The sequence below is a fragment of the Heptranchias perlo genome, chromosome 27 (assembly GCF_035084215.1).
Source record: "Heptranchias perlo isolate sHepPer1 chromosome 27, sHepPer1.hap1, whole genome shotgun sequence".
Taxonomy (NCBI): Eukaryota; Metazoa; Chordata; class Chondrichthyes; order Hexanchiformes; family Hexanchidae; genus Heptranchias; species Heptranchias perlo.
The window spans coordinates 35,020,396-35,046,255 of record NC_090351.1 but is presented as its reverse complement, the minus strand read 5'-3'; the positions used below and the strand labels follow the sequence as shown (position 1 = coordinate 35,046,255).

Below are 25,860 nucleotides of genomic sequence, written 5' to 3'. Positions count from 1 at the left end.
GAAAGAGGAAAACAGGAAGATAATATTTTGCTGTCTTTTGTGCAATACAAAAGGATGGAAGTTTTATTACAGCTGTACAGATCTCTGGTTAGACACTATCTGGGGCATTGCATTCAGTTCTGGGCACCGCACCTCAGGAAGGATACGTTGGCCTTGGAGGGGGTGCAGTGCAGATTCACCAGAATGATGGCGGGGCTGAAAGGGTTAAATTGAGGATAGGTTGCCTGGACTGGGCTTGTATCCCCTTGAATATAGAAGATTATGGGGTGATCTAATTGAGGTGTTTAAGATGATTAAATGATTTGATAGGGTAGATAGAGAGAAACTATTTCTTCTGGTGGGAGAGTCCAGCACAAGGGAGCATAACCTTAAAATTAGTGCTAGGCCATTCAGGGGTAATGTCAGAAAGCACTTCTTCACACAAAGGGGAGTGGAAATCTGGAACACTCTCCCAAAAAGCTGTTGAAGCTAGGTCAATTGAAAATGTCAAAACTGAGATTGATAGGTTTATGTTGGGCAAGGGTATTAAGGCTTACAGCACCCAGGTATGTAGATGGAGTTAAGATACAGATCAGCCATGATCTAATTGAAAGGTGCAACAGACTCAAGGGGCTGAATGGCCTATTCCTGTTCCTATGTACCTACAACACTAGCATTGAAAAAAATCATTCCCATTTGTTTTCCAGTTGGTGTATGATGGTATTCCCAAAGGAGATGTGCAGCAACGTGTTATCCACTTGCGTGTGCTGAGTGAAGAAGCGTTCCGGGAGAACATAATGCTCGGGGAGGTGCACATTAATCTCAAGGACTTCAACCTAAACCAGAAAATTGTTGGCTGGTATCACCTGGGATCGACGACCCCGCAAGGCACTTTGTTCTAAGTATTTAGTGTTCATCACTAAAGGCTCTCTGTTGGACCTCAACTGAGGCGGGGGGGGAATAACAAGGAATAACCAATTGCGTTTTCTTCGTTTCTTTTTTTATTTGTGAACTGACTGATGAGGTTAAAATATTCAAACATTGTTTTTGAGCCTCTTTGGAATGTGTTGAAGAGACACCACCCTCAAACTTGAGGATTACTAGGCATGATGTTGCATGCGTCAAGAGATGCAAACAATTTGCTCCCAAGTTGTGTATTATTACACTATGAAAAATGAAGGTAAATATTTGAACTGTTTATATGCTTTTAAACTGTGCTGTGGGCGACCATGTCGTAATGAAGGACTGACTCCAATTTTTTTTTTGCACTAAACACAAACGAGAAGAAGGGGAAACCCTCCAGGAATTGATCAAAGTTCATGAGTAGGATTGTAGCACAACAGAGAGGAGAGTGTCGACACATCACCCGACGTTCGGACCACAACCAAATCGTTCAAGTATTCTCGTTACTCCGGTCGCTGATTGTGTCTCCGCTGGGAAGTGGGTGGTTCAAATCCTGTCGGGTTTGAGTTGCGAATGAAAGCCACGTAATGTAGGAGAAACTATGTGCGGTCACATTGCTCACCTTGTGTTAGGCAGTGTCTAGGAACATAGGAACAGGAGGAGGCCAATCATTCCCTCGAGCCTGGTTAAATGACATTCTACCATGCAAAACCTAGTGAGGTAGAAATTCGTCGCGGGCAGGATCGCATCGGCTGCCCATTGTACAGCTCTATTGAAGGCAGTGAAATTGACTATCAGGCATGGAGTATAACGGGCAGCTGTTACAATATAACCCGAGACTAATTTCTACCCCATTATCTTTATTTTTTAAACAGAGTGAGGGGTGGAGGGGGAAAGAGCAACCTCCATCAGGCAGGGATCGTGTTTGGTACAACACTGGTCTCGTTAATCCAGAAACAGGGGTATTTCTAACAAAACCATCAGATTAGCTGTGTGAAGTTGTACTGCACATGGTGCAGCCTGTGAGGTTATTAATATACTTACCTGGCTATCTACTGACGCCTGAGTCCTGTTCTTGCATTAGTGGGGTTGGTTTTGTGCAGAATTATCTGATTTCAGTCAGGTGGTCAGAAAGGCGAGGCACCAGAAAAACCATGAGGATCCTAAGTTCAATCTATGGTCTTTGCGGAGCTAGTTGGTTTCAGCTGAGGTAGCAATTGAGGCAATTAAATTGGGGCCTTTACAGCCCTGGGCTAGGGGAAGCAGCAGAGGGAGGGGGAAACAGATACAGTTCCTGCTGCTGATCGCAAGTCAATAACCTCTGTTGGAAGGTAAGTGCATGTGACCTCTGGTGAAGACGGGATCAGGTTTGACTGCTAAGCCTCTCATGTTCAAATAGCCTGACGACACTCACTGTCTAGACTTGTAGGATTCACTTGGGTGAAGTATTGGAGGATGCTAGCACCCATGCAATCTCTCTCTCTCTCTCTCTCTCTCTCTCTCACCAGTAATGGGTCTTTTGGGTGATGCTGTGCAGGTCACTGTCATGATTAACTGATCAGAATAGGCTTTATCATTTGCAAAGTGGAATGAGTATACATTTACATCGACATCATTGCTGGATTTTCACACTTGAGTACATCTTGGGGGACAGTGAGTGTGGTCTTCATTGCAGCATGCGACCTGAACCTGCACAGTCTGAGTTCTAAAGTCTGTATGACTCGGGGCTGCTGGTTTAAAGTAATGTTCTGTAAGGTCCCCTTCATTCCTAAAGTAGAAGTCCATTAGCAGAAATGTTACTGTTCTTCGTGTCTAGTATTTTCCTCCTCTACCTCTTATACAGGGGCATTTTCACCTAATTGCAGGCAGACACAGCTTGTGGCAAACCCGAGAACAGTCTGCTCCACAAATCCTAGTGTGTAACACCGGGGAAAGTAACCGCTGAACCAGATGCTACATTGAGTGCAGGGCAAATTTTGTGATCTGTTAGTCACTTTTTAGCACCAGTTTATAGTTTTATTTAAAATTATACTTACCATCAGATGCTGTCACTTCTCTGGTCATCTCATCACTTTCTCCTTTCTTAAGAGTCTGGTGCCTCCATTACTAAAGTGCCAACAACACACACACTTTCCCCTGTTAGGGCAGCTAACTTCCCTCACTCCATCTCGCACTGATTCTAAGTGTAAGATGGAAAAGGTTATGTAAATTACATAATGTTTCATTGATAAGAACCTTGCCGTAATACTTGGCAGTGCCATACCTAGAGTATGGGTACCCTTTTCTGTATTGTAGGATGTGCTGTGATGAGGGAGATCCACTGTTCGAAACAAAAGATGAATGAGGAAATTGTTTTGCCTGATTCTTCATTCAGGATTTAATTCCCATTGAACCAAGCTGAGTCTGTTGATGTGCCCCTTTCGTTCCGAGCATACGAACAATGACGGACAGGAAAAGACCCTCTGCTTCAACCAGCCTGTTCCACACAATCTTGCTACCTTGTGTATCACAATGTATACACCCCATCCAAAACCATGTGATCTCCTGGGAGAGGTGAAAAACCAAACTAAAAGCCCAGGCCAATTTGGGAGAGAAAAAATCTGGGCAATTCCTCTCCGATTCCCATATGCGATCGAAACTAGTCCAGAATCATCACTCGGCCCCTGATAATTCTACCTTTTTGTAAGAGGTGATCTCAGCCCCAGCCAGAAACCGGTCTAGCTCTCGATTGAAGGACATTCCTAGATATTGAGCTGAGCTTTGTTTCTGTAGGGAAGGAGATCTGATCCTGCTGCTCTCCTCACTTCCACCCCACTTTTTTGCTATGGACCTAAGGAAGAAACTTTGTGAAATTCCCAAGTCTTGTTTCCGTTTACCTTTGTACATAAGGAATAGCAAAGCAGACTCCTACTGAATTGTCATTTTTATTAACCTGGTGGAAGTTATACTGTAAGATTTGTTTGCAAATCTTTGTTGCCTGTAAGTAATTTACTTCTTTTGATTGACAATGCTGTTGTTGAATATTTAAAAAAACTTTAAAAATTGTGTACCTAGTCTTGTTTTCTTTTTCCGTCTCTCATTAAGAAATGTTTACCTCTATTTCACTAGATTTAATAATGTGGAATATTAATGGAAATCTAGGTGTATTATGTACATAAGGTCAGAGTGGAGTAAGGTCCCGCAGGATCCACCCAAGTTGACAAAAAAATCTGTACAACAACAACTTGCATTCATATAGCACCTCTAACATAGTAAAACGTCCCAAGGTGTTTCACATGAGCGTAATCAGATAACATAATTGACACTGAGCCAAAGAAGGAGACACTAAGACAGGCGACCAAAAGCTTGGTTAAAGAGGTAGGTTTAAATGTAGTCAATTTGAGCAAAAGCAAGAATCAATGTGTCAGTATTTAAGCGATAGTTTACAAGAGCCAGAGTTATATTACCCCGTTCTTCTTGGGTAGAGATCGTAACCTTGGCGCTGCTGGCCTCGGTCCCTTGTTCCGCACGTCCTCGTGCCTCCTGGGCTCTACCCTACTTCCTAACCAAGAGGTAACATGTACACCAATTGTGGTTCCTCTTTACGGCGACCCATAACCAATCCTGGCACCACCTATCTTGGGTGCACCTAGCCTTTCACCTCTTTTGCTCACGGTGCTTCGTTGCACACGTCCCCAACCGTTGTTGACAGCTTCATGTCCCAACTTGTTCCTCTTTCTGACCTGCAAGGTCTGATAACAGGATGCACCTTGCCCCTGACACACAACTGTTACTCAACTAGTTCTATCTTCATTCTGGGGCTTATGTGCCTGATGACACATTCCAACTTGTCCCATAGTCCAAAGCAGTCTATTAGGGCGATACAGCAGTCTGCGCCCTATTGTATAGATTAGTCCTAATTCCTCATTCTTACATTAAGTAGTATCTTAAAAGAGGAGAGAGAGGTGAAGAGGTTTGGAGAGGAAATTCCAGAGCTTGGGGTCTAGTCAGCGGAAGGCACGGCCACCTATGGTGGGCGAAGAAAGTGGGAGGATGCACGAGGCCAGAGGAATGCAGAGTTCTCGGAGGGTTGTAGGGCTGGAGGAGGTTACAGAGATAGGGAGGGGCGAGGCCATGGAGGAATTTGAACACGAGGATGAGAATTTTAAAATCAAGGCGTTGCCAGACCAGGAGCCAATGTGGGTCGGCGAGCACAGGGGCAATGGGTGAACAGGACTTGGTGTGAGTTAGGCAGCCTATTTGCTGCATAATTTATGTCAGGAGAAAGATGTCTTAAAATTTTACTGAAATTAATTGGGACTTTTAGGCTTCAAAGAAATCATTTTGTCAGTTCAATCAAGAGGTAGCACATAACAATACTTCTCTCTGTCACCCAAAATGGTAGGCGCATGACACGGAAAGATATGAAATAGGACAAATCTACATTTAGGACACTTATATAGAACGCTATAACTATTAGAAATAAAATGACTGCACTGATAGCGGAGAACTATGATGTGGGAATATCAGAAACATGGTTAAACCTAGAAGATGGAAATGAATTTAATATTCAGGGATATATAATACAGAAAAGGCATGCTGTAACTGCACATGTTAGGGTGAATTGGGAGGTAAATTAAGTTGATCCGGTGAATCAAAACACCCTGGTTGGAAATCTCTAATGCGAATGAATCAAAGCTAACACTAGGGGTTAGTTTCAGACCACCAGGTCAGCTCACCAAGGACGACGGTTTGCTATACGAAGAGATAAGAAGGATGCATGAGAACAGGAAAGATATTTTAACGGGAGAGCAATATAAAGGGGAAAACCCAAATGGTTGGGAGTCAGAGTTGGAAAATGTAATGCATGATTGCTTCATGATTCAATGTGTAAGGGAAGCCACGAGAGGCAGTGTTTATTTTGAACTGATAACCCAGATAATGTACAAGAAATGGAAGTCCGAGCAGCGATGTGGGATACTGGCCACAGAATGATCAAGTGTGACCTGACTTGGGACCCAATTATACCAAAGACCAGGAGCCACGTTTCTAACTGTAAAAGGCCTAACTTCAAAGAGGTGAGGGAAGAATTGAAACAAATGGATTTGTCAACACTTCAGTAGAAGACAAATGGAGAACTTTTAAAAGAATATTGCCAGACATGCAGCTACATAGTTATGATCAACAAATGTGACTCTCAATGCATTAGCAAGCAAATTAAAAATACAAGGGAAAATTATCTCTACAAATTCTGCAGGGAGAAAGGAGAAGGGCTCACTGGCTTGAATAGCTGCAGAGGCAAAATATAAGAGTAAAACAATGCTTTCACTGCAACAATAGCAAGAGGGCTGTCAGAAAGAAAGAACTTGCATTTATATAGTGCCTTTCATGACCTCAGGATGGCCCAAAGCCCTTTATAGCCAATGAAGTCTTATGAAGTGTAGTCATTGTTGTAATGTAGGGAATGTGGCAGTCAGTTTGTGCACAGCAAAGTCCCACAAACCTCAATGAGATAATGACCAGATCGTCTGTTGTTTTTCCGTGATGTTGGTTGAGGGATAAATTTTGGCCAGGACACCGGGGAGAACTTCCCTGCTCTTCTTTGAATAGTGACACGGGATCTTTTAAGTCCACCTGAGAGGGCAGACGGAGCCTCAGTTTAACTTCTCATCTGAAAAACAGCACCTCTGACAGTACAGCACTGAAGTGTCAGCTTAGATTATGTGCTCAAGTCTCTGGAGTAGGACTTAAACCCATGACCTTCTGATTTGGAAACAGTCCAGGCAATGTGATGTAACCTAAAATACTTGTGCAGAATCCATAACTTTTGGGACTTCATTGGAGATGTCTTATGAAAGAAGGCAATCGCTCAAGGATTATAAGATTAGAAAAGCGTTCTAGAGTTTTGTTTGCTCTACTGGTTTTTTTTAGGGGGAGTTGGGGAAAACCTGCTTCAGAAGATAAATGAACTGGGTAAAGATTATAATGCAAGGAACCTGTCTGAATATTCCTCCTCATTTTTTCAACCTCCAAGTACAAATAAGTTATACTAAGTACAAGAAAGTTCCTGTCTTTGGGAGCACAGTCCAGGATATCTGAGTTGGCATTTGAAGGCATTCAGTGGTTTATTGGACTCCGACTGTCACCAGTTCTTATGCTCCGAATAAGTTCTGATGAAAGTTTGCCGACCCGAAATGTTGCCCCAGTGTCAACAAATGAAAACCAAGCAAAAGTACACAACTAATAAGGAACTAAACGATGAAACAAAGGAAACTTAAATAATAATAGTTTCCAGTGTCCACTACACACTCCAGTCCCTGCGGTACTCACTGGCCACGGAAGACCTCAAGCGTACTGGAATATACTGTGTGCTCTTTCTCTAGGGCCACCCAGGCCCGGACAAGACCGCAGAAGAGAGACAGGCAGCTGGAGCAACCATCTCTACAGGCTGCATCCATCCGGACCTGTACTCTACACAGATGCAGCCTGACCTGCATGTTTTCCAGGATTGTCTTTTTATTTCAGATTTCCAGCAACCGCAGTATTTTGCTATTGTTCTTATGCTTCATTCGGTGCCCACAGTTCTGGTTGTATCAGTCATAACTATACAATGTTTCTCGTGGCCCTTGGGAAAATCTGATTACTGCAGTACTGAATGCGATCCAATTTTACTTTCAAATTCCATTACACTTTAATTGATATTCAGCAAATGCTGCCTAAGTGTAGCTGCTCCTATGGAGGTACTTTTCTCTCTGTCCCACCCCCGCCTTATTGGCTCAGTGAATTTAGCTAGTGAGAAGCTCAACCTCACCAGCCAAGAAAGTTCCAGGTTTGGTCCTTGTACTGCGCTGAGTTAGCTCATCTCAGCTGGGTGGCGATAGGGGAGCTACGGTGGCCTCAATATTCCTGAAAATTGGTCAGGATTCCTGCTTCTAATCACTATCCAGTGATCCCTGCTGGCAATGGGTATGTAGGTGTCAATTAAGGACAGGATCAAGCTTGGCCTAATGGGCCACCCCCATTGCTGCTGATACTTGCTGTCAACAACAACAACTTGCATTTATATAGTGCCTTTAACATAGTAAAACATCCCAAGGCGCTTCGCAGCAGCGATATCATAAAAAGTTTGATACCGAGCCACATAAGGAGATATTACAACATGTGGTCAAAGAGGAGAGAGCTAGAGAGGTGGAGAGGTTTGGGGAGGGAATTCCAGAGCTTAGAGCCTAGGCAGCTGAAGGCACGGCCACCAATGGTGGAGCGATTAAAATCGGGGATGCGCAAGAGGCCAGAATTGGAGGAGTGTAAAGATCTCGGAGGGCAGTAGGGCTGGAGGAGGTTACAGAGATAGGGAGGGGTGAGACCAGGAAGGAATTTGAAAATTAGGATGAGAATTTTAAAATCAAGGCTTTGCCGGACTGGGAGCCAATGTAAGTCAACGAACACAGGATGTGATGTGTGAACGGGACTTAGTGCGAGCCATGATACGAGCAGCAGAGTTTTGGATGAGCTCAAGTTAATGGAAGGTGGAAGATGGGAGGCTGGCCAGGAGAGCATTGGAATAATTAAGTCTGGAAGTAACAGAGGCATAGGTGAGGGTTTCAGTAATGGATGAGCTGAGGCAGGGGCAGAGATGGACAATGTTACGGAGGTGGAAATAGGCAGTCTTGGTGACGGAGCGGATATGGGATCGGAAATCTCACCTTAGGATCAAATAGGACGCCAAAGTTGGAAACGGTCTGTTTCCACCCCAGACAGCGGCCAGGGCGAGGGATGGAGTCAGTGGCTAGGGAACGAAGTTTGTGGTGGGTGCTGAAGACCATGGCTTCGGTCTTCCTGATATTTAGTTGGAGGAAATTTCTGCTCCTCCAATACTGGATGTCGGACAAGCAGTGCGATAAATCAGGGACAGTGGAGGGGTCAAGAGAGGTGGTGGTGAGGTAGAGCTGGGTGTCATCAGGGTACGTGTAGCAATGTGTGTTTTTTCAGATGATGTCGCCAAGGGGCAGCATGTAGATGAGAAATAGGAGGGAGCCAAGGATAGATCTTTGGGGGACTCCAGAGGTAGTGGTGTGGGAGCATGAAGAGAAGCCATTGTAGGTGATTCTCCAGCTACGACTGGATAAACGAGAATGGAACCAGGCGAGTGCAATCCCACCCTGCTGGATGACAGAGGAGAGGCATTGGAGGAGGATGGTATGGTCAACCATGTCAAAGGCTGCAGAAGGATAAGGAGGGATAGTTTACCTTGATCACAGTCACATAGCATGTCATTTGTGACTTTGGTAAGGGTCGTTTCAATGCTGTGGCAGGGGTGGAAATCCAATTGGTGGGGGAGTCAAGGCAAACACATGAATAAAAGACTAACAAATTTATATTTTGGGCCAAAAACCAGACAGTGACGGACATTTGCGAAAGGGGAGGAGGGAGAGTTGCCAATGGCGGGTGGGGGGCGGGGGAGGAAGAAATGAGTTGGGGCGAGAGAGAGCCTACTGCACTCAGATCTATCAAAAGCAAAATATTGTGGATGCTGGGAATCTAAAATTAAAAAACAGAAGATGCTGGAGAAGCCCAGCAAGTGAGGCAGCATCCGTGGAGAAAGAAAACAGAGTTAACATTCCAGGTCGAAGGAAATATTTAAATTTGAATGGTCTTGGACCTGAAACATTAACTCTGCCTCACTTGCTGAGCTTCTCCAACACTCAAGATCTACGCTTCCTTTAAGCAGCCGCATGCAGTTCTCCCTTGCCGCCCGCCCTCCCAGCTAGGTAAGGAACCCTACGACACCAGGTTATAAAACTGTTGGACTATAACCTGGTGTTGTAAGATTCCTTACATTTGTCCACCCCAGTCCATCACCGGCATCTCCACATCATCCTAGCTAGGTGGCAGCAGCGGCGAGTGGAGGAGGAGGAGGAGGAGAAGACGACGAGGCTTCTCCTTGGAATGCGCGACTCTCCTCGGCATCTGATGAAATTGTCCGTTGGGCTCCTTCACCAGCCGCTCAGAGGCCGTCGCCATCGGGCAGGGAGCGGAGAGCCGAGCCGGGCCGGGCCGGGCCGGGCCGGGGATGGCGTGTGGCAGCGGCTGGTGTTGGGTCTCACAGCGGCATCACCTCCTCCAGCCACAGCCTCTCCTGGCGGACTCCTGCTCTCTGCCAGCCGCAGTATTCATGGTTTGGGCGCCGAGGCCCGAGTGCTCCTAAAATGGCGGCAGGGCCCGCTCGGCAGCGACGAACGACGTTTGGAAATAAAGTGACTGAGGCGGTCGGTCGGTTCTTTTAATTTTTTTTTTTGTTTAAACATTTTTTTTTTAAAAAAAATGAACTGGGACCCTTTCCCTCACAGTGGAGCCCCAGCGGCCGCCGGTTCCTGCAGCGACGGCGGGCCGAGGGAGGACCAATTCCGACCCGCCTTCTACCAGAGCCCGTGGATGAGGCTCCTGTCCGTCTTTTACAGGCCCAGCATGGTTCTTTTCCACAGGTCTCCGCCAGGGGAAGTTGGCGAGACGCAGGACCCGAGCCCCCTCGGACCGGTTCTGGATAAGATGCGAGCCGGCTCGATGGAGGCCAAAGGCGGCTTCGGCTTGAAGAGCGAGGCCGAGGATGCCAACCTCTTTGGAGGCCTGTTGACCACCATCTCGCACTGGGTCGGCGCCGTCGATTCCCAGGCCCCGGGCCCCGAGCCGTTTGGCTGCAGCGTTTCTCAGGAGGACCCGCCGCGTCCTCTGCGCGACTGCGGCTTCCAAAGCGCCGAGGCCTCTTCGCGCTCTCACCGGGCGGCCTCGGCTCCGGGGTTTCAGGGCCTATTGGGGAAAGTGTGGGGGAAAGCCTATCCCGGGCCCCTGGAAGCATACAGCTGGCAAGGGGTCGCCCACAAGGCCGCGTGTCTCTCCCAAAGCCTGAACAGGCTGCAGCTGAACCTGGATCAATGGACCTGTGATTATCCAGCATCTTCTACACAACAGGTGGTGGCCTCAGAAAAGTCTGGCTTCAGCATTCAGGCCAACACAAAACTACCAGGATTGCCCCTTTCTGCTATTGTTCTGCCCACCGAACTTTCCCATTGCTCCGGAGAGATGGGCGTTATCACCCCAGATCAGGACTATGGCTATTCCAGCTTGGAAGAGGAGCACACTTGCTCCAAACAGCAACCGTGTGTGTATTCGGGCAATGGAGTATCTCCTGAGCTTGTACCCAATAAAGAGAACTGTTCTGAAGGTAATGATCTGAAGGACAATAAAGATAATTCTGTAGAACATGAAGATGCAGTTTTGCTGCACCGTTGCGTTGACTCGCCCATGACAAAACTCGATCATTTGGTTGTTGAGGATAGGATTATATCCCTGGGAGATGACGAGTGGGATAGTGAGGAGAGTAGCAGTGATGAAAGTGAGGGTGATACAGAAGAGGAGGAAAACTGCCCTCCCTTGCCCAGACCTCAGTGCTCCAATAAAACAATAGCTTTCATTTTAGGAAGCAACCCCAGTAGTGATGATGATGATGATAGTGAGGATGAGGAGAGCGACTGGGACGACGATGGATTTGACAGCGAAGGTAGTTCTGAACTCTCGGATAGTGATGAAACTGGAAAACTGTGGAATTCTTTAGCAGGGTCCTCCGATCCCTATAACCTCCTGAATTTCCAAGCCTGTATTAAAACAGAGCAGAAATTGGACACCAGTATTGCATTCAAGTCCAGTTGCCCCCAGCAACCGGAGTTGTGCTCCTCTGTGCTAGAAGAGGATGAGGACCGACTGGACAGTGGGTTTTCTGACTCCGTTCAAGGTGAACTACAGAAAACGTTCGCCCACTTGGCTTCAGAAAGAAAACGCTCCAAAAAGGTAATTAATTTTGATTTCTGTAAGTCAAATAACCCAGCAGTGTAAATTGAGGATTTAAGGTAAAGTGATGGAGCGTAACAGTTTTCAAATAATGGTAACCGGTGCAATGGATTTAAAGCTTTAACTTTAATGTTCCCTGAAATTTCTGCATTGACTACATTTTTTGAACGTTGCATGAATCTCTCGTATGCTAGTAGTCTGGGAAAAGAAGTTGAACTGGCTTTCAGATATTGGTAATGGGGGCTGTACTGATTAATATATTTCAGTATATTTGTGCAAGAGCATTGCTGAAAATGTGGTGCACTGGTGCTGAAATATGTTTCTAGCTAACATGAACATTCATTTTTTAATAATTCACTGGGTTTGTTTGGTGTGGTGAATGTAATTCTAGAAATTAAAAGCAATATATTTTATAAGTTGAAGTATATATTTTAGAAATGCCTTGGAGAAAATGTATTCTACAGAATTGTTGCAAATGATCACGTATAATTTATTTAAGAAGATGTCTCTGCCCTATGATGGTTCGGTAACCATATGGCAGGTACTAAGCCATGCAGACACAAGTTTAATCCCTGGTCAACTGTGTTAGGTGAGGCATTGTGTTAGGTTATTATGCACCCCAGTCTTGCGTTCCCGTGTGATGCCTGCGCACTTCTGAAGAGATCCTGGAGACCGTGGAATGGTATCTCTGCCTGAGTGACTGCCTTTCCGATAGAGAAAATTGGGTGGGGTAGGTCTGAGGGGGGAGGAGATAGCTATGCATTTACTAGTGTTGGAGAGATCTGCAGAAAATACTTTTCAAGGCTGAATGTTTTTCTCCTTTATCGCACTCCCTTAATGCAGGAAGCTCACCTTTTTTAAAGGAATGCTCTGATCTATTAGACATTTTTTTTCCTACCACTGAATTTTTGCACTGTACCATTATTCCATGATGTGGAAATGCTGGTGATGGACTGGGGTTGACAATTGTTTACAATGGTAAACAATTTTACAACACCAAGTTATAGTCCAGCAATTTTATTTTAAATTCACAAGCTTTCGGAGGCTTCTTTCTTCCTCAGGTGAACGAAATTTCGTTCACCTGAGGAAGGAGGAAGCCTCCGAAAGCTTGTGAATTTAAAATAAAATTGCTGGACTATAACTTGGTGTTGTAAAATTGTTTACCATTATTCCATGGGTAACCTCTAATAGCCATTGGGATTTTGAGCCATGTGTCCCAAGGTACTTGTTGAAAATTGTTGAAATCCCAACAGATAAAGAAAAAGCTGTAAACAGCTCTGCCAAATCAACAAAGACATTGAATATATTAACACAATATCTGGATAGATGCATAAGACAGTAATTCTGGGCAGCTGACTACAGATATTTACTGTTCAGATAGATTTTTTTTATGCTAGCATTTGAATGGTATGCTATTCATGTTACATGAAGTGTGATTTGCTGGTGAAATATAGATTTACAGCAAAACTACAGTATTTTGTCCTCACCATTGAAACTACAGATGATATTTGTGAATTGAATTGTTCCTGTGGGTAATGGAATATCATTTCAAACATTTAACCTGCAAATAGAGGATATATTTCAATCTCATACAGCTAACATAAAACAGAAAATAGGATCAAGCCTAAGATCGTTTGTTTAGTGTTCCTATTTCTCTTGCCTGCCTTTTCCTCCTCCTGTCCCCACACAGTTCTGTCGCTGTGAATTGAGGCACATATCACTTGGTTTAATTTCTATTGCTATAAGAATACTCTGCTATTTATGGTCTTGCTGGTTTTAAAGTGTGTAAGACGTTTTCCTCCTTCCTCTCTGATCTGTACAAAGATTTCAGCAATGATCAATAGAGGATGTATGAAATAATTGTACTTCGCCCACTTAAACTGAAAATCCCTAGCAGTGCAATTGTGGAATTTATCCTCCCAAAGTTGGGTTGTGTCTGCAGAGTATTTTAATTGGCAGCATCATTATAATGATTGTAGAGCAGTTTTGCTCTAGCTAAGGAGTCCATCTCTCTAATACTGGCACTCAATGTCTAGAAATAAGCAGGAGAGAGAATTTTTAAAAATTCATTCTCTGGATGTGGGCGTCCCTGGCAAGCCTGACCTTTATTTCCCATCCCTTGTTGCCCTTGTGGGCCGCCTACTTGAATTGCTGCAGTCAGCTTGGTGAATGTGTTCCCACAATGCTGTTCAGTAGGGAGTCCCAGCATTTTGAGCCAGCAACAATGAAGATACCGTCAACATATGTCCAAGTCAGGATGTTGTGTGACTTGGAGGGGAACCTGGAAGTGATGGTGTTGCCATGCAACTGCTGTCCTTGTCCTTCTGGGTGGTGGTGGTTGCAGGTTTTGGGAGATGCTGTCGAAGAAGCCTTGGCGACTTGCGGTGCATCCTGTAGATGTATGTACTGCAGCTACGATACGACAGTGGTGGAAGGAGTGGACGTTTAGGTTGGTAGATGAGGTGCCGATCAAGCAAACTGCTTTGTCCTGGATGGTGTCGAGCCTCTCGAGTATTGTTGCACCTGCACCTATCCAGACAAGTGGAGATTATTCCTTCACACTTGACTTGTGCCTTGTAGCTGGTAGAGATGCTTTGGGGAGTTAGGAAGTGAGCCACTCGCTGCAGAATTCCTAGCTTCTGACCTGCTCCAGTAGGCCAGGCTTTAATGTGGGTGGTCCAATTGAATTCCTGGTCAGCAACGATCCCCAGGTTGTTGATGGGGTTGGGGGGATTTGGCGATGGTAATGTCATGGGGAGGTGGTCCTTGCCTGGCACTTGTGTGGCTCAAATGTTACTTGCCACTTGTAGGATAATGGGAAAGGTGAGAGAAGGAGAATTAAAATAAAACGCAATGTGCATATAATGGAGAAATTGCTTGAGAGGCATAAAGATAAGTAAATAAGTTAGTGTTCATGGGGGGGAAAAAGCCAAATAGTACCCAAAAAAAAATTGAGCAAGAAAACAGGTAAAAGCTTCTCGCTCTAGCAGGGGCACTCGCATGTACATTTAACTGAAATCTAAGTGACAACCTTGAATTTAGACCAGTCGCTCAAATGTTTTATTTGGTTATTCATTCTTGGCATATGGACATCACTGGGAAGGCTGGCATTTTATTGCCCATTCATTTTATCGTCTTTTCACCAATTCAAATGACATTCCAGTGCCATTGCCACTAAATCTGTAAGGACACTGTGTTCTCATCTGTGTTTATTTAAGGATATCTGTTGACTCCTATTAAATAATCACCATTGCAACACTTTGTGTAAGCAATACTGTGAATCAGAAATTGTTGTAAAGAGTACACTGGGATATGGGACAGTTAAGCCATGTATGGAGGGTCTTATCAGGAAGAGTCCACAGAATGAAATTTTCCATTAAAGAAATATTCCTTTTATCACTGCTTATATTTTTGTTATTTGATTTTGGTGGTGTTAAGTTTCCGGGCATGTCCTCTTCTCTCTACCCCTAAAAAAAATTTTTTACTACAATGTCAAAGTGCACCATAATAGCCTCCACAGCACACATTACATGTTTGATACAGCAGCAGTTGCAATTGACACCATTATGATAACCAGCCTTTTAATTACTGCAATCTATTCTATTTACATTCTCTAAATGTTACCGAGTGATTTGTACACCAATGTTGAGTCACTATCTAGGTTTAATGCTCAGGGTGATCTTTTTGGGGTTTTTGTCCAGGTTTGTAGTTGCTTTCCTGCTGGAAATGCAGCATGGTTTTGACAACAAAAGATTCGTTGCAGTAAGCTTTGTGTCACTGGTCACAGCAAAGAGTTTAAGACACAGTTTGGAATGAGCATTGACTGCTGATCTATATTACAACAACTTGCATTTATACAGCGCCTTTAACATAATAAAACGTCCCAAGGCACTTCACAGGAGCGATTATCAAACAAAATTTCACATCAAGCCACATAAGGAGATATTAGCACCAAAAGCTTGGTCAAAGAGGTAGGTTTTAAGGAGTGTCTGTCTTAAAGGAGGAGGGCGAGGTGGAGAGGTTTAGGGAGGGAATTCCAGAGCAATAAATTTCTTGCCCTACTTCCCTTGGGGATAAAAGTGTTGCTATTTCTTAACACTCAATCCGTCCTCTTCAGCTTTACAAAGAACTATTCTGGGTGATTCGATAAAAGGTCAGGTAAAAGTTCAGACTCTCTTGTGAAGTCCAAATTTCAATGAGTTTTTGAAACAATTTCTGAATTCTACTTTCTGCCACATGTCACTTGACCTTCTGTGAAGTCTCAATTAATTTTGTTCTGAGAATGGCACAGGTGGTCATTTTAATGTGCCTCTCACTAGTTCTGTATGTGAATTTTATTATTTATTCCATTGCACCCACATCCTACCTTGGGAATGGCCTGCTGGGTGTGATTTGTTTAGAGTTATCTGAACATTTTGTACAGTAGTTTCTCAGCATTTAGGTTGTGACTTTGTTTAATGCTGATTCGTGTCTCACTTGCAGCTAATTTGCATTGCAGCAAGTCCAACTTCTAGCGCTGTTGGTTGTGGCTCCTACAACAAAGGGTGGGTGTTCTGGCAAACAATATAGTAGACCTGCCGAAACAGTGTAGCGACTTTGCAGCATATTTGGAGGATTGGGTGGTGCAATGCATCTACAGAGGGCTTGACAGGGTAGATGCTGTTTCCCTTGGCTGGAGAGTCTTGAACTAGGGGTTATTGTCTCAAGATAAGGGGTTGGCCATTTAGGACCGGGATGAGGAAAAATTTCTTCATTCAGAGGGTTGTGAATCTTTGGAATTCTCTACCCCAGAGGGATATGGATGCTGCGTCATTGAGTATATTCATGACTGAGATCGATAGATTTTTGGACACTAAGGGAATCAAGGGGTGTGAGGATAGGGCGGGAAAATGGAGTTGAGGTAGATGATCAGCCATGATCTTATTGAATGGCGTAGCAGGCTCGAGGAGCCATGTGGCCTACTCCTGCTCCTCCTATTTCTTATGTTCAGGATTATGACACTTCATCTTTTAGAGCCTGCGTAAAATACATGGAATGTGTTTTACATCAGTGTACTTTTGCCTGCTGTAACACTGCTTTTATAATGATTGAAAAAATGAAATCAACATGGGCAATGACTTCACAATCATCAAAAAAGTTGGGTTTTCTCTTAGCCTTTTATCCCCCGCAAATTTGTATGGCAAACAGGAGCAGAATCATGTTGATTTGGCTCCCATTTGTAAAGTATTTAAGAGTTTAGTTTGCATTGCTTCCAAATATAGTGCTTTTGTCAATGCTGTGTTATAATAGGATGACTTATAATGTGATCATTCAGTAAGCTTATCGCAATGCAATTTCCTCTAATATGGTGACTGCATTATGAAACTGCAACTTATAGCAGTTAGAATTCCAGGAAACTGACTTGTGTTTCTCGGTAATTTGACTTTTATACCACACTGTGTTAAATTACAAACACACCCTAACCTGTTGTGAAACCCATTTTAAAAGATGCTCACTTGAGGGCTCTGTCTTTCACAGGACTGTGGCTTCTGATTTTTTTTTTCATGTATGCAGAATATGAGGTGCATGTCATAGGCCAACTGTAAGATTTTTTAAAAATGCTTGGCTTCTGAATGTATTATGGAGGTGGAGTGGTTTCATTCCATAAATACTCTATGTAGTAGTAATATGATACTGTGAAATAGTTATTCAATTAAAAGGAATGGAATGAAGTGCAAGTAAATAGACCTTGGGGCGGGGTTCAGACCAGTTTGAAAACAGGAAGTTATATTTAAAAAAAATTTTACTCTAATTTTCAAAACCATAGTACATTTCTTGACTTAATATATTGAGAGGAGTCTTTATGTCCCATCAGTCTAGACTGGAATTTATCCCAGGCCCAAACTGTGAAGGAACAATGTTTTAAATCCACTACCACCTAGTCCCATTGGTGGATCGGTGTTAAATTTGAGCTCACTGGGGGAGGAAAAATAACTTAGTTTGAATTCCAACGATTGGATTACTAATTTCACAAAATAGCCCTCTCCTCTAAATATATATACTTGCACAAATATACATAGAAATTTTGGTGCTCAGTGTCTGTAATCCTGGATTTATTTCCTATTATACAGCCTCTCATAATATGTTATCTTGCAATGCAGAAAGTCTTTTATTTTTCAGTTTTCTCACTTTTTTTTGTAGGGAAAAGAGGACAATGACAGCTCATGCTCTGCGTGGCTTCATCTCTCCATTGTGTGCGTTAATGTTGGGCAGCCTGAATGTGTATAATTGTGACTTGCATTGATATTGCAGCGTGTTTTGTTACTCACCAGAGCTCAGGGTGTCTTCGGTCATAATAGCTTGCAATTCAATCAGGACTTGTTTTCCCCTTGTGGGATTTTATTGATCGAAGGAAATGGTAGCATATAAACCTACCTGCAGAAACAACTTCTGTATCTTTCTTTTGGTTTTAACATGCAGTATAAATTTATAGATACTTCCTGCAGTGGATCTGCACAACAAACATTGTTGTTGAATCATAGAATTTTACATAGAAAAAGGCCCATCGTGCCAGTACCAGTTCTCTGAAAGACCGACCCAGAGTGCCATTCCCCGGCCCTTCTAATTGTTCTCAAATATTTATCCACTTTCCTTCTAAAAGCTATTATTGATTCTGCTTCCACCACTGTTTTTGGCAGGTCATTCCATGTACTAACAGTCCTGTGTTTTTAAAAAAAAAAAAAAATCCTCCTAACCCTCCCAAAACAATTTTAGGAATTAACTTGATTGGCCTTGCTAGCTTCCATCTTGAGATTTATTTGAAGGATAAATGTATGTATTGATGGATGGGTGGCCTTAGTGACTTGAGTCTCGGAAATATAATTGACACTGATTTACATCATGTAAAAGCATTAATGGAGTTGACAAGATAAAATCAAAATCTGGACCTGCTGGAAATCTCAAATATTGAAAATATGTTTTAGATCAGGCAGGATTTGAAACAGAAAGACGAGACCCTTCATCAGAACCAGCACTGCTCAATGTTAATGTCTAGAACATTTTCTCTTTCAGGTGCATTTCCAGTATTTTCCATTTAATTTTGTTAATGGAAGGGGGATTCAAAAGAAGTGTCTGACCAAATGAGACTCCAATAGTTGACAGTTGTCGACTGGATCAGATTTCCGTTGGGGGGGGGGGGGGTGGTGTACACACACACACACACGTTTATATCTTTAATTTTGGGGAGAAACCATATAATGCATCCGTTCAAGCATAGGCCGTGTCCTCTGGTTCTAATGTTCTTGACAAGGTGAAACAGCTTGTCATGGTCTAAGTTGTCTAGTCCCATTACAATCCTAAAAGCATATCCCCATAACCTTTTTTTCCAGTAAGAGTATGCCCAATTTACATAATCCCTCCATCCCCATAATCATCCTGGTGGCTCTCTTCATCGTTTCAATAGCTGCAATATCCTTTTTATACTGTGGCATCTAGAACTGTTCATAGTATTCGAAGTGCGGCTGCACCAATGATTCATAAAGTGGTAGGATTACCTCACTATTTCGGCTCAATATTGACCTTTAAATACATCTGATTTGCTTTACTCACTGCCACCGAGCTTTGTTGTGACAGCTTCAATTTATTGTCAGTCAGGACCCCCAGATCTCTTTCATTTTCCATGCACATTATTTTTTTTCCATTTTAGTAATTGTCCCTTCCTGGATTTTTTTCATCCCCATGTGAAGCACTTTGCATTTCTCTACATTGAATTTCATCTGCCATCTGTCTGCCCAATTCCCAAGTATATTCAAATCCACCTGTGCCTTATCCTATTAACTTTGGAGCCCACCACCTTCATTACCTTTGTATCATCTGCAAATATGGCCGTGTTCATTGAGTCTACTAAAACCTTGAGATATCTTTCATCGTTATATTTAGCTATTTGGACACCATTCTTGGATTATTTATGTAGCCCATTTTTCCTCGTGCAATTCTTTGCACTTTTCTGTATAAAATTGATTGGCCTGCTTAAATATTTTTGTCTAACCCATCAGGTTCAACCACCCTTCCTTGTTTTGGTGTTTGTTGTGGAGCTGCTGACCAATTTACATTCCATTCCATTGATAGTTTTATTTAATTTGCTGCCGGTGTTATATGTTCCTGTTGGCCTGTTGAAATTTCGCATGCCATCCTGATGCACAGTGAGTTGCCTGAAATTGGTGCTGAATTGGTTTGGCCAGAACAGAAGGCACCTAATCGGTAAACACAAGACCCATAAAAATGTGGGTCCATGCCACTGAAACTCCACAGACTGCCATCTCTTCATATGCAATCGATGGTGGGAGAATCTGGTGTCTGCCGTAATCGCTACTGACCTTCGGTAAAGTTGCAACTGGTGACCAGACTTTATTCCTTTGTTTAAGGTAGAAGCCACGTTTCTGTGTTCCCCATGTATATTGTATTGTCATGTTAGTGTCTGAGATAAATTCTGATTTCATTCTACTGTTCTGTAATGCAGTTTTATCTGTTGAGTTCTGTAACCAAGCAGCCAATTTGGTTTGTTATAATCACTATTATACTTTCTCTGTCATATATAATACGGTGGAATCCTTGTATGAATTAACTCAAGTGTAAAGGGAGGGAAATTAATTTCAAATGGGATGTTGATTAAGGATGAATGAGTTTCTTTGCTGGTAATATTCTTTCAGAAATAGTTTTTTTAAGTAAGATGAATATTGGCCACCCCACCAGTGAGAGACTTCGATTAAGCTCTTGTCTTTTCATTGTAGCAGGGTTGCAAGATCTTGATGCTGTTTTTTTTTCCAGCATGTAGCTAGGGATCATCCAGTGATTCATGCATACAGAACTAAGTTTGCAAGCATGGTTTATTTTAACCTCAAATTCCTGAATGTAAATGTAAGTTGTTGCATTAAAGCCAGTTTTAAATCCTGAATTATTCTTTTTGTTGGTGGATACAGTGAAATCCATGTTCGCTGCCACCTTTAGTAATGGGTTCAACTGCTCTGTAGAGAAAGGTGATTTCCTGATCTAGATTCAGTTGTCTGAATTGTTTGTTTAATTTTGGAATGGGATCCCTGGACAGATTGTACACCTTACATTATCGCCAACTCATTGTACTACAGAAGATAGTTATATTGGAAATGGTCTTTCAGTGTGTCTGCCACAGCTATGATTTTAGTATTAAATGTTTTATAACTGCTAAAGCGACTTTTTCTTCTCCATTCATATAGGTTGCCTTCGATGAGCACGTCACTGAGTATTACGTGAGCAGCGAAGAAATACGTAAAGGTCCTTGGGAGGAGTATGCCCGGGATCGCTGCCGGTTCCAGAAGCGAATCAGAGAGACTGAGGAATATATTGGCTATTGTTTTACCCTTGAACACCGACGGACTGTGCTGGAAAGAATGCGGCCCGGGCAGCTAGTGATCTCTCAGAGTGGACAGTTATTGGAAAGCAGAAAATATCCCCTCTTGTTAATCACAGACAGTCTAGTTGCACATTAACCTTTAAAATTTTGTTGGAACTGTGCAACGTCACCCTGTTAACTAGCAGAGTAAGGGGTTGGGTGTGGGGTATCATGGCTACTGTGAGACCAGCTTGTATCAAAATTTTCACCATTTGCAATTGGAGAAACTTCGGACAAGTAGCCTTTTGTTATCCAAGGAATCAAAATAGTGCTAAGACCCACTGTCACTATTACTATTCTAGATTTCATTCTGCAAGTGTGATCTGATCTGATGATTTTAAAAGTTTGGTTTCACTTTTTATGCTTGATTTCCTCTTTATATGCTTCACCTAGTTATACCAGTTACTCGAATCTTCTGCAGTATGGGACTTAGCTGATGCTGTGGTTAGCTCACTGCCCTTTCACCTCTGGGACCTGGGTTCAAATCCAGCCTGAACTGATGGTGTAAAAATCATGTCTCTGTGGACTGAATCCTATGTGAAATCTGCTTTGGATGAAAAGGCAAATGTAACTATAGCAAATAGAGGAATTAACTTTGGTTCAATATGGTACTCTTCTGTAGTGGGGGCTAAGGCACTCTGTAATGGGAAAGAAATAGAGAGGAAAAAATAACTTAATGAAAATCGCATTTGGTAATTAACCCAATATTAAATGTTTTTGAAGCTCAGATCATTTAATCCGCCTGAACCTAATTCTGAAAAATCATGGGTGTTTAAGGAATACTGTTGGATAAACTAATCCTACTCTTTATTTTTTTTTAAATAAAGCTTATTTTTGAGAGAAAGTTTAACCTTGATGTGCATGGGGCACTGAAATGTGAATCTTTGGGGACTGGCCTTCACTGCTCAATCAGCAATAGGAGGTGCTGGAATCTTAAGCTGAGGGCCAATGTGTGTATTAACAACTCAGTCTTGGAAATAGCACAAACACGGCTTTTTATAGGCTAGGCTACAAATATAAAAGTCTGACAGTGTGTTTTTTCAAATTAAGGTTTATTTATGTACTGTGGATACAGTATATCCACAATACATAAATAAACCTTAATTGAAAAAAGGAGGCTTATCCTTCAGTATTCCTTTAAGCCTTGGTTGTAGAGTTTCAAATTCCTGAGATTGGATTCAATTTCCTGCTGAGTTCTGCTCCCTGTATCCACATTCTATTTTTTGCCCCTATGTTGAGAAGATTTGATTTTACAGCGTATCTATCCCCTCTTGCAGCCTGACTACAATATGACAGTGCTGTTTGTTTGATTCATTGACTAATTTGATTGTGACACAGCCTAGTTTCAGATCATAACTGTTGATATGAAGGAAATTACTTGCACTAATGGGCCTGCCTCTTTTTGAATGTCTTTTAAGGATGCTGGGTATTGTTTAGCTCTTCGATCTGTAATTTACTAGCTCTTGAAATGCTGGGAGAAAAGGCAACTGTTAATTTGTCTCAGATGCAGAAGCAGAAATTTATACAGCTTGTTAGAACCAATTCTGTCATCCATTTGTTAATGTCAGGAATCGTTGCTTCAAAAGTACCGGTTGCCTGATATGAGATTTTCTTCAATCTGATGAACACTGAAGAGTCTGTGTCCCCGTTTAACAGCTTCCAATGAACTAAAGTTGGATTATTTGCATGTTTGATTCCTTCAGGGAGTCCAGAAGGAATTTGTGTGTTTCCTATAGGTGGAGTTGGAGGGACTAGAGGTCTAAGCAGCACTATGGGAGGAGGAGGGACAAGAGTAGGCATGTTGCCACAGATTGTAGTGCCATCGTACTGCACATGTCTTCTTAATTGAAGAGCGTGATTTTTCGGTTCCATCACGGACTCTATAGTTAAACAATTGGATCGCTCAAACCACTACACTTTGGGTAGAGCAGCAACCTGCTCCAAACAGTTCATTTAGGAGTGGGAACAATCACATAGCTAATTACTGCTTTTTACAACAATAAAATCCTGGTGCCAGCCTAGCCAGCAGTGAGCTGGGGTATATGGTTTGTGGACTGAGAAGCCCTTTTGCATAGGACCCTCAGAACCGATGCAACAGCTCTGTTTTTAACACAGTTTTCAGCATGTGACAGACCAGCCATGATTTTAAAATTTAGTTCAAAATTGACTGCAGTTGAAGAAGATAAAAAGAGGAGAAATGACTTTCTGCAGTTCCTGTTCCCAATCTGATTATATTGGAAAAGGCCATGGAAGCCAAGTAATTCCCTTTTTTCCTTTTAAACTTGGCTACTGGTTGTAGTTTTAGTTTATTACAACATGCAGCATTCAGCTTTTCATCAAATTTTTAACTTAATAGTCAGCAACATCGTGTGGACTAGTCATGTGTAGGCCAGACCGGGACAGGTTCATCCCAAGGGATGCAAAACAAAACTCACCAATTTCAGAAAACACATTGAAAAAATTCTTCCCAACTTTAATGCATTGCAAAGTTGTTAGTAACTGCAAAGTAATGTATGTGATCACCATTCTGCACACAGATTAAGGAATCAGAGCATTGTTTTAAGATAAAGTTAACAACAGCTTTTAGCTTTCTTGAAATTTAAATTCTTGGGTTTTTTTGTAGCTGATTGGTTTTAGATGTGTAACAAGTGCTTTATTTTAAAAATGTGATTGTTGATGTTGCAAGTCACATCCAGAATTCAAGTCTGTTTTTATCCTTTCCCAATCTTTGTGATCCAAGGTGTATTGGTTCATTATTTCAGAATTTTATTTTTGAATTGATACATTGGGCACCTCGAGTACCTGGCTGTCTCTGAGATGCGCTCAGTTGGTTTTATGCTTGTGTCTAATGAAACACTGCATGGATATTTGCTCACTCACTGGAAATTGTAGCACTTGGAAATTGGATTGAATCAACAATCTGCATGGGATTAGGAATTTCTGTTTCACTTGAGTCAGGATTGGGAGGTATAAAATTATCCTGGATTGGGGTTTAGAGGATGCCAAAGATTTGGACTTTATTGCATCCTGTTGAAATTGACCTGTGATCAAACTGAGATTAGAATCACAGCTTGGAAATAAAACCCACAAATGATGCTGGGCTTCAAAAGCAAATGCCACCTGCATGTACTTCGACATTTTTATTTATTCCATAAAGGTAGTGTGGGTCCAAACCCCTCTCCACTTTGTCCTCTAGGGATGTGGCATCGTGTGCCAGGGCTGCCTGACACATTCCTCAAATAGGGCTGAATAACAACCACAGTTCAACCATTTTTTACTCCCAAGCCGATGCTGAACATTTTTTAAAATGTTTCTTTAGTGATCCACTTTTTTCAGCAATTAATGATCTTAGCTGAAGATTTTGAAGCTCATACACCTCCACCTTCTGTTAACTCACTGCAGTGCCGCAGGGCAGATCTGTGCAAACAGAGCATTAGATTCTCAGTCTGATGCACTCTAGTGCCAGCATTGGACTACTGATTTAAAAAAATATTGTTAATCTGAATCTAGTTACACCTAACCAGCTCAGTAGCATTTGCAAATTGAACTTTGGTACTTGTTACTCCCTAAAAGGCACACAGCTAGATGGTGGTGGAGTGTTCTGTCCCATTGATGCGGAAAGACTTGCCTGTGCTGCCCTACCCTGACGTAGGGGCACTTCTGCTGGCTGATTGACATGGGCCTTTATAGGAGAGTCTGCTTCTCTCCTGGGGGTAGCAGATACAGTAATGAAGCTCAGACTGGAGGAGCTGTGGGGCTGGAGGGTTGACAAAAGTTTCCCCCCCCCCCCCCCCCCCCCCCTTTTTTTAAGGTGAGAGAGAAGCCACCCTTGCTGACTGGTATGTACATTGACTACATGACACTGTGGAATTGATGTGTCCTGGTGTGAAATCTTTGTTACTGCCTAGCCCCTCCTTACCTAAGAAAGATGTGGGATAAGGCAAGTCAATGCCTATAGCAAATTTGAGGACAGGATTGTAAATTAGAAGTCAGTGACCAGGTGTTTTTGGATTCAAAAAGTGCAGTGTCGCAAATCCACTTTCATTCTTTTTTTCTACCAGATGTTGCTCCTCCGCTTCAACCTCTAATCTCCACCTTGCATTGTGTGCAAATGCTGAGCATGTGGACTTTTTGGAGCCTGTTTTGCAACAGATGGAATTAATTTTGCACCATTTGCCCTCAATTTAGTTTTTATTTATCAAACAACCAATTATATTTTTGTACAGTTTTGATGCAGACTTGTAAATCATGTAAAAAAAATTATAATTTACATCATTTGTTAATTGGGATAAACAGGGCTGTAAAAAAAAGTTTTAATTTATAATCCTCCATCAAACAATGGCTTGTTAATATGTAAATCACTAAATGATGCAAATTTTGAGACATATGGTTGTGCATTCAGCACTGACTAACCCACCATTGCTGTGAGATTGCAAATAAAATATATCAGTCTAAAGCATATCAAGTTATTGTTTCACTTTACACAGCTGGTGAGCTGTATTGTTGCCAATCCCAAGGTTTGTTCCATTATTACACTACAAGGAGATGGACTTATAAATCTGAACAAGTATAGAACAACTTCTTTACTGTACAGCTCTCGGATGGGCAGGTCCCTGCATGGAGCCATGACAGCCTGCCAGAAATTATCCCATTTCATGCCTTCCATATGAGGGTATTTCCTTAATACCCAACATGACAGGAATACCTCTTAGCAGGGAAACTTTAATATTGGGGGAGGGCAATTCAACTAA

At 42.5% G+C, this 25,860-nt stretch overlaps 2 protein-coding genes across 2 annotated transcripts in view; both read left to right on the top strand.

Annotated features, from left to right (window-relative positions):
* Window positions 1–3,898, top strand: part of pik3c2b (phosphatidylinositol-4-phosphate 3-kinase, catalytic subunit type 2 beta) — a 133,505-nt gene extending 129,607 nt beyond the window's left edge. The window contains exons 33-34 of the mRNA XM_068007650.1: window positions 687–1,159; window positions 3,257–3,898. Coding sequence (XP_067863751.1) covers window positions 687–881 — 195 coding nt within the window. The 3' untranslated portion in view covers window positions 882–1,159; window positions 3,257–3,898. The remainder of the gene's footprint in view (window positions 1–686; window positions 1,160–3,256) is intronic.
* A 5,912-nt stretch (window positions 3,899–9,810) lies between these two features.
* LOC137344580 (uncharacterized) lies at window positions 9,811–25,568 on the top strand. The gene is made up of 2 exons (XM_068007649.1): window positions 9,811–11,703; window positions 20,934–25,568. Exons 1-2 carry the CDS (start codon window positions 10,183–10,185, stop codon window positions 21,204–21,206), a joined length of 1,794 nt encoding a protein of 597 aa, XP_067863750.1. The 5' UTR covers window positions 9,811–10,182; the 3' UTR covers window positions 21,207–25,568.
* Window positions 25,569–25,860: the final 292 nt, after the last annotated feature.

Bases quoted from the DNA above. Each gene is read 5' to 3' on its own strand.
- LOC137344580 (XM_068007649.1), top strand. From the start codon at position 10,183: ATGAACTGGGACCCTTTCCCTCACAGTGGAGCCCCAGCGGCCGCCGGT. The intron at 11,704-20,933 runs GTAATTAATTTT...CCATTCATATAG, and splicing joins AAAGAAAACGCTCCAAAAAG to GTTGCCTTCGATGAGCACGT.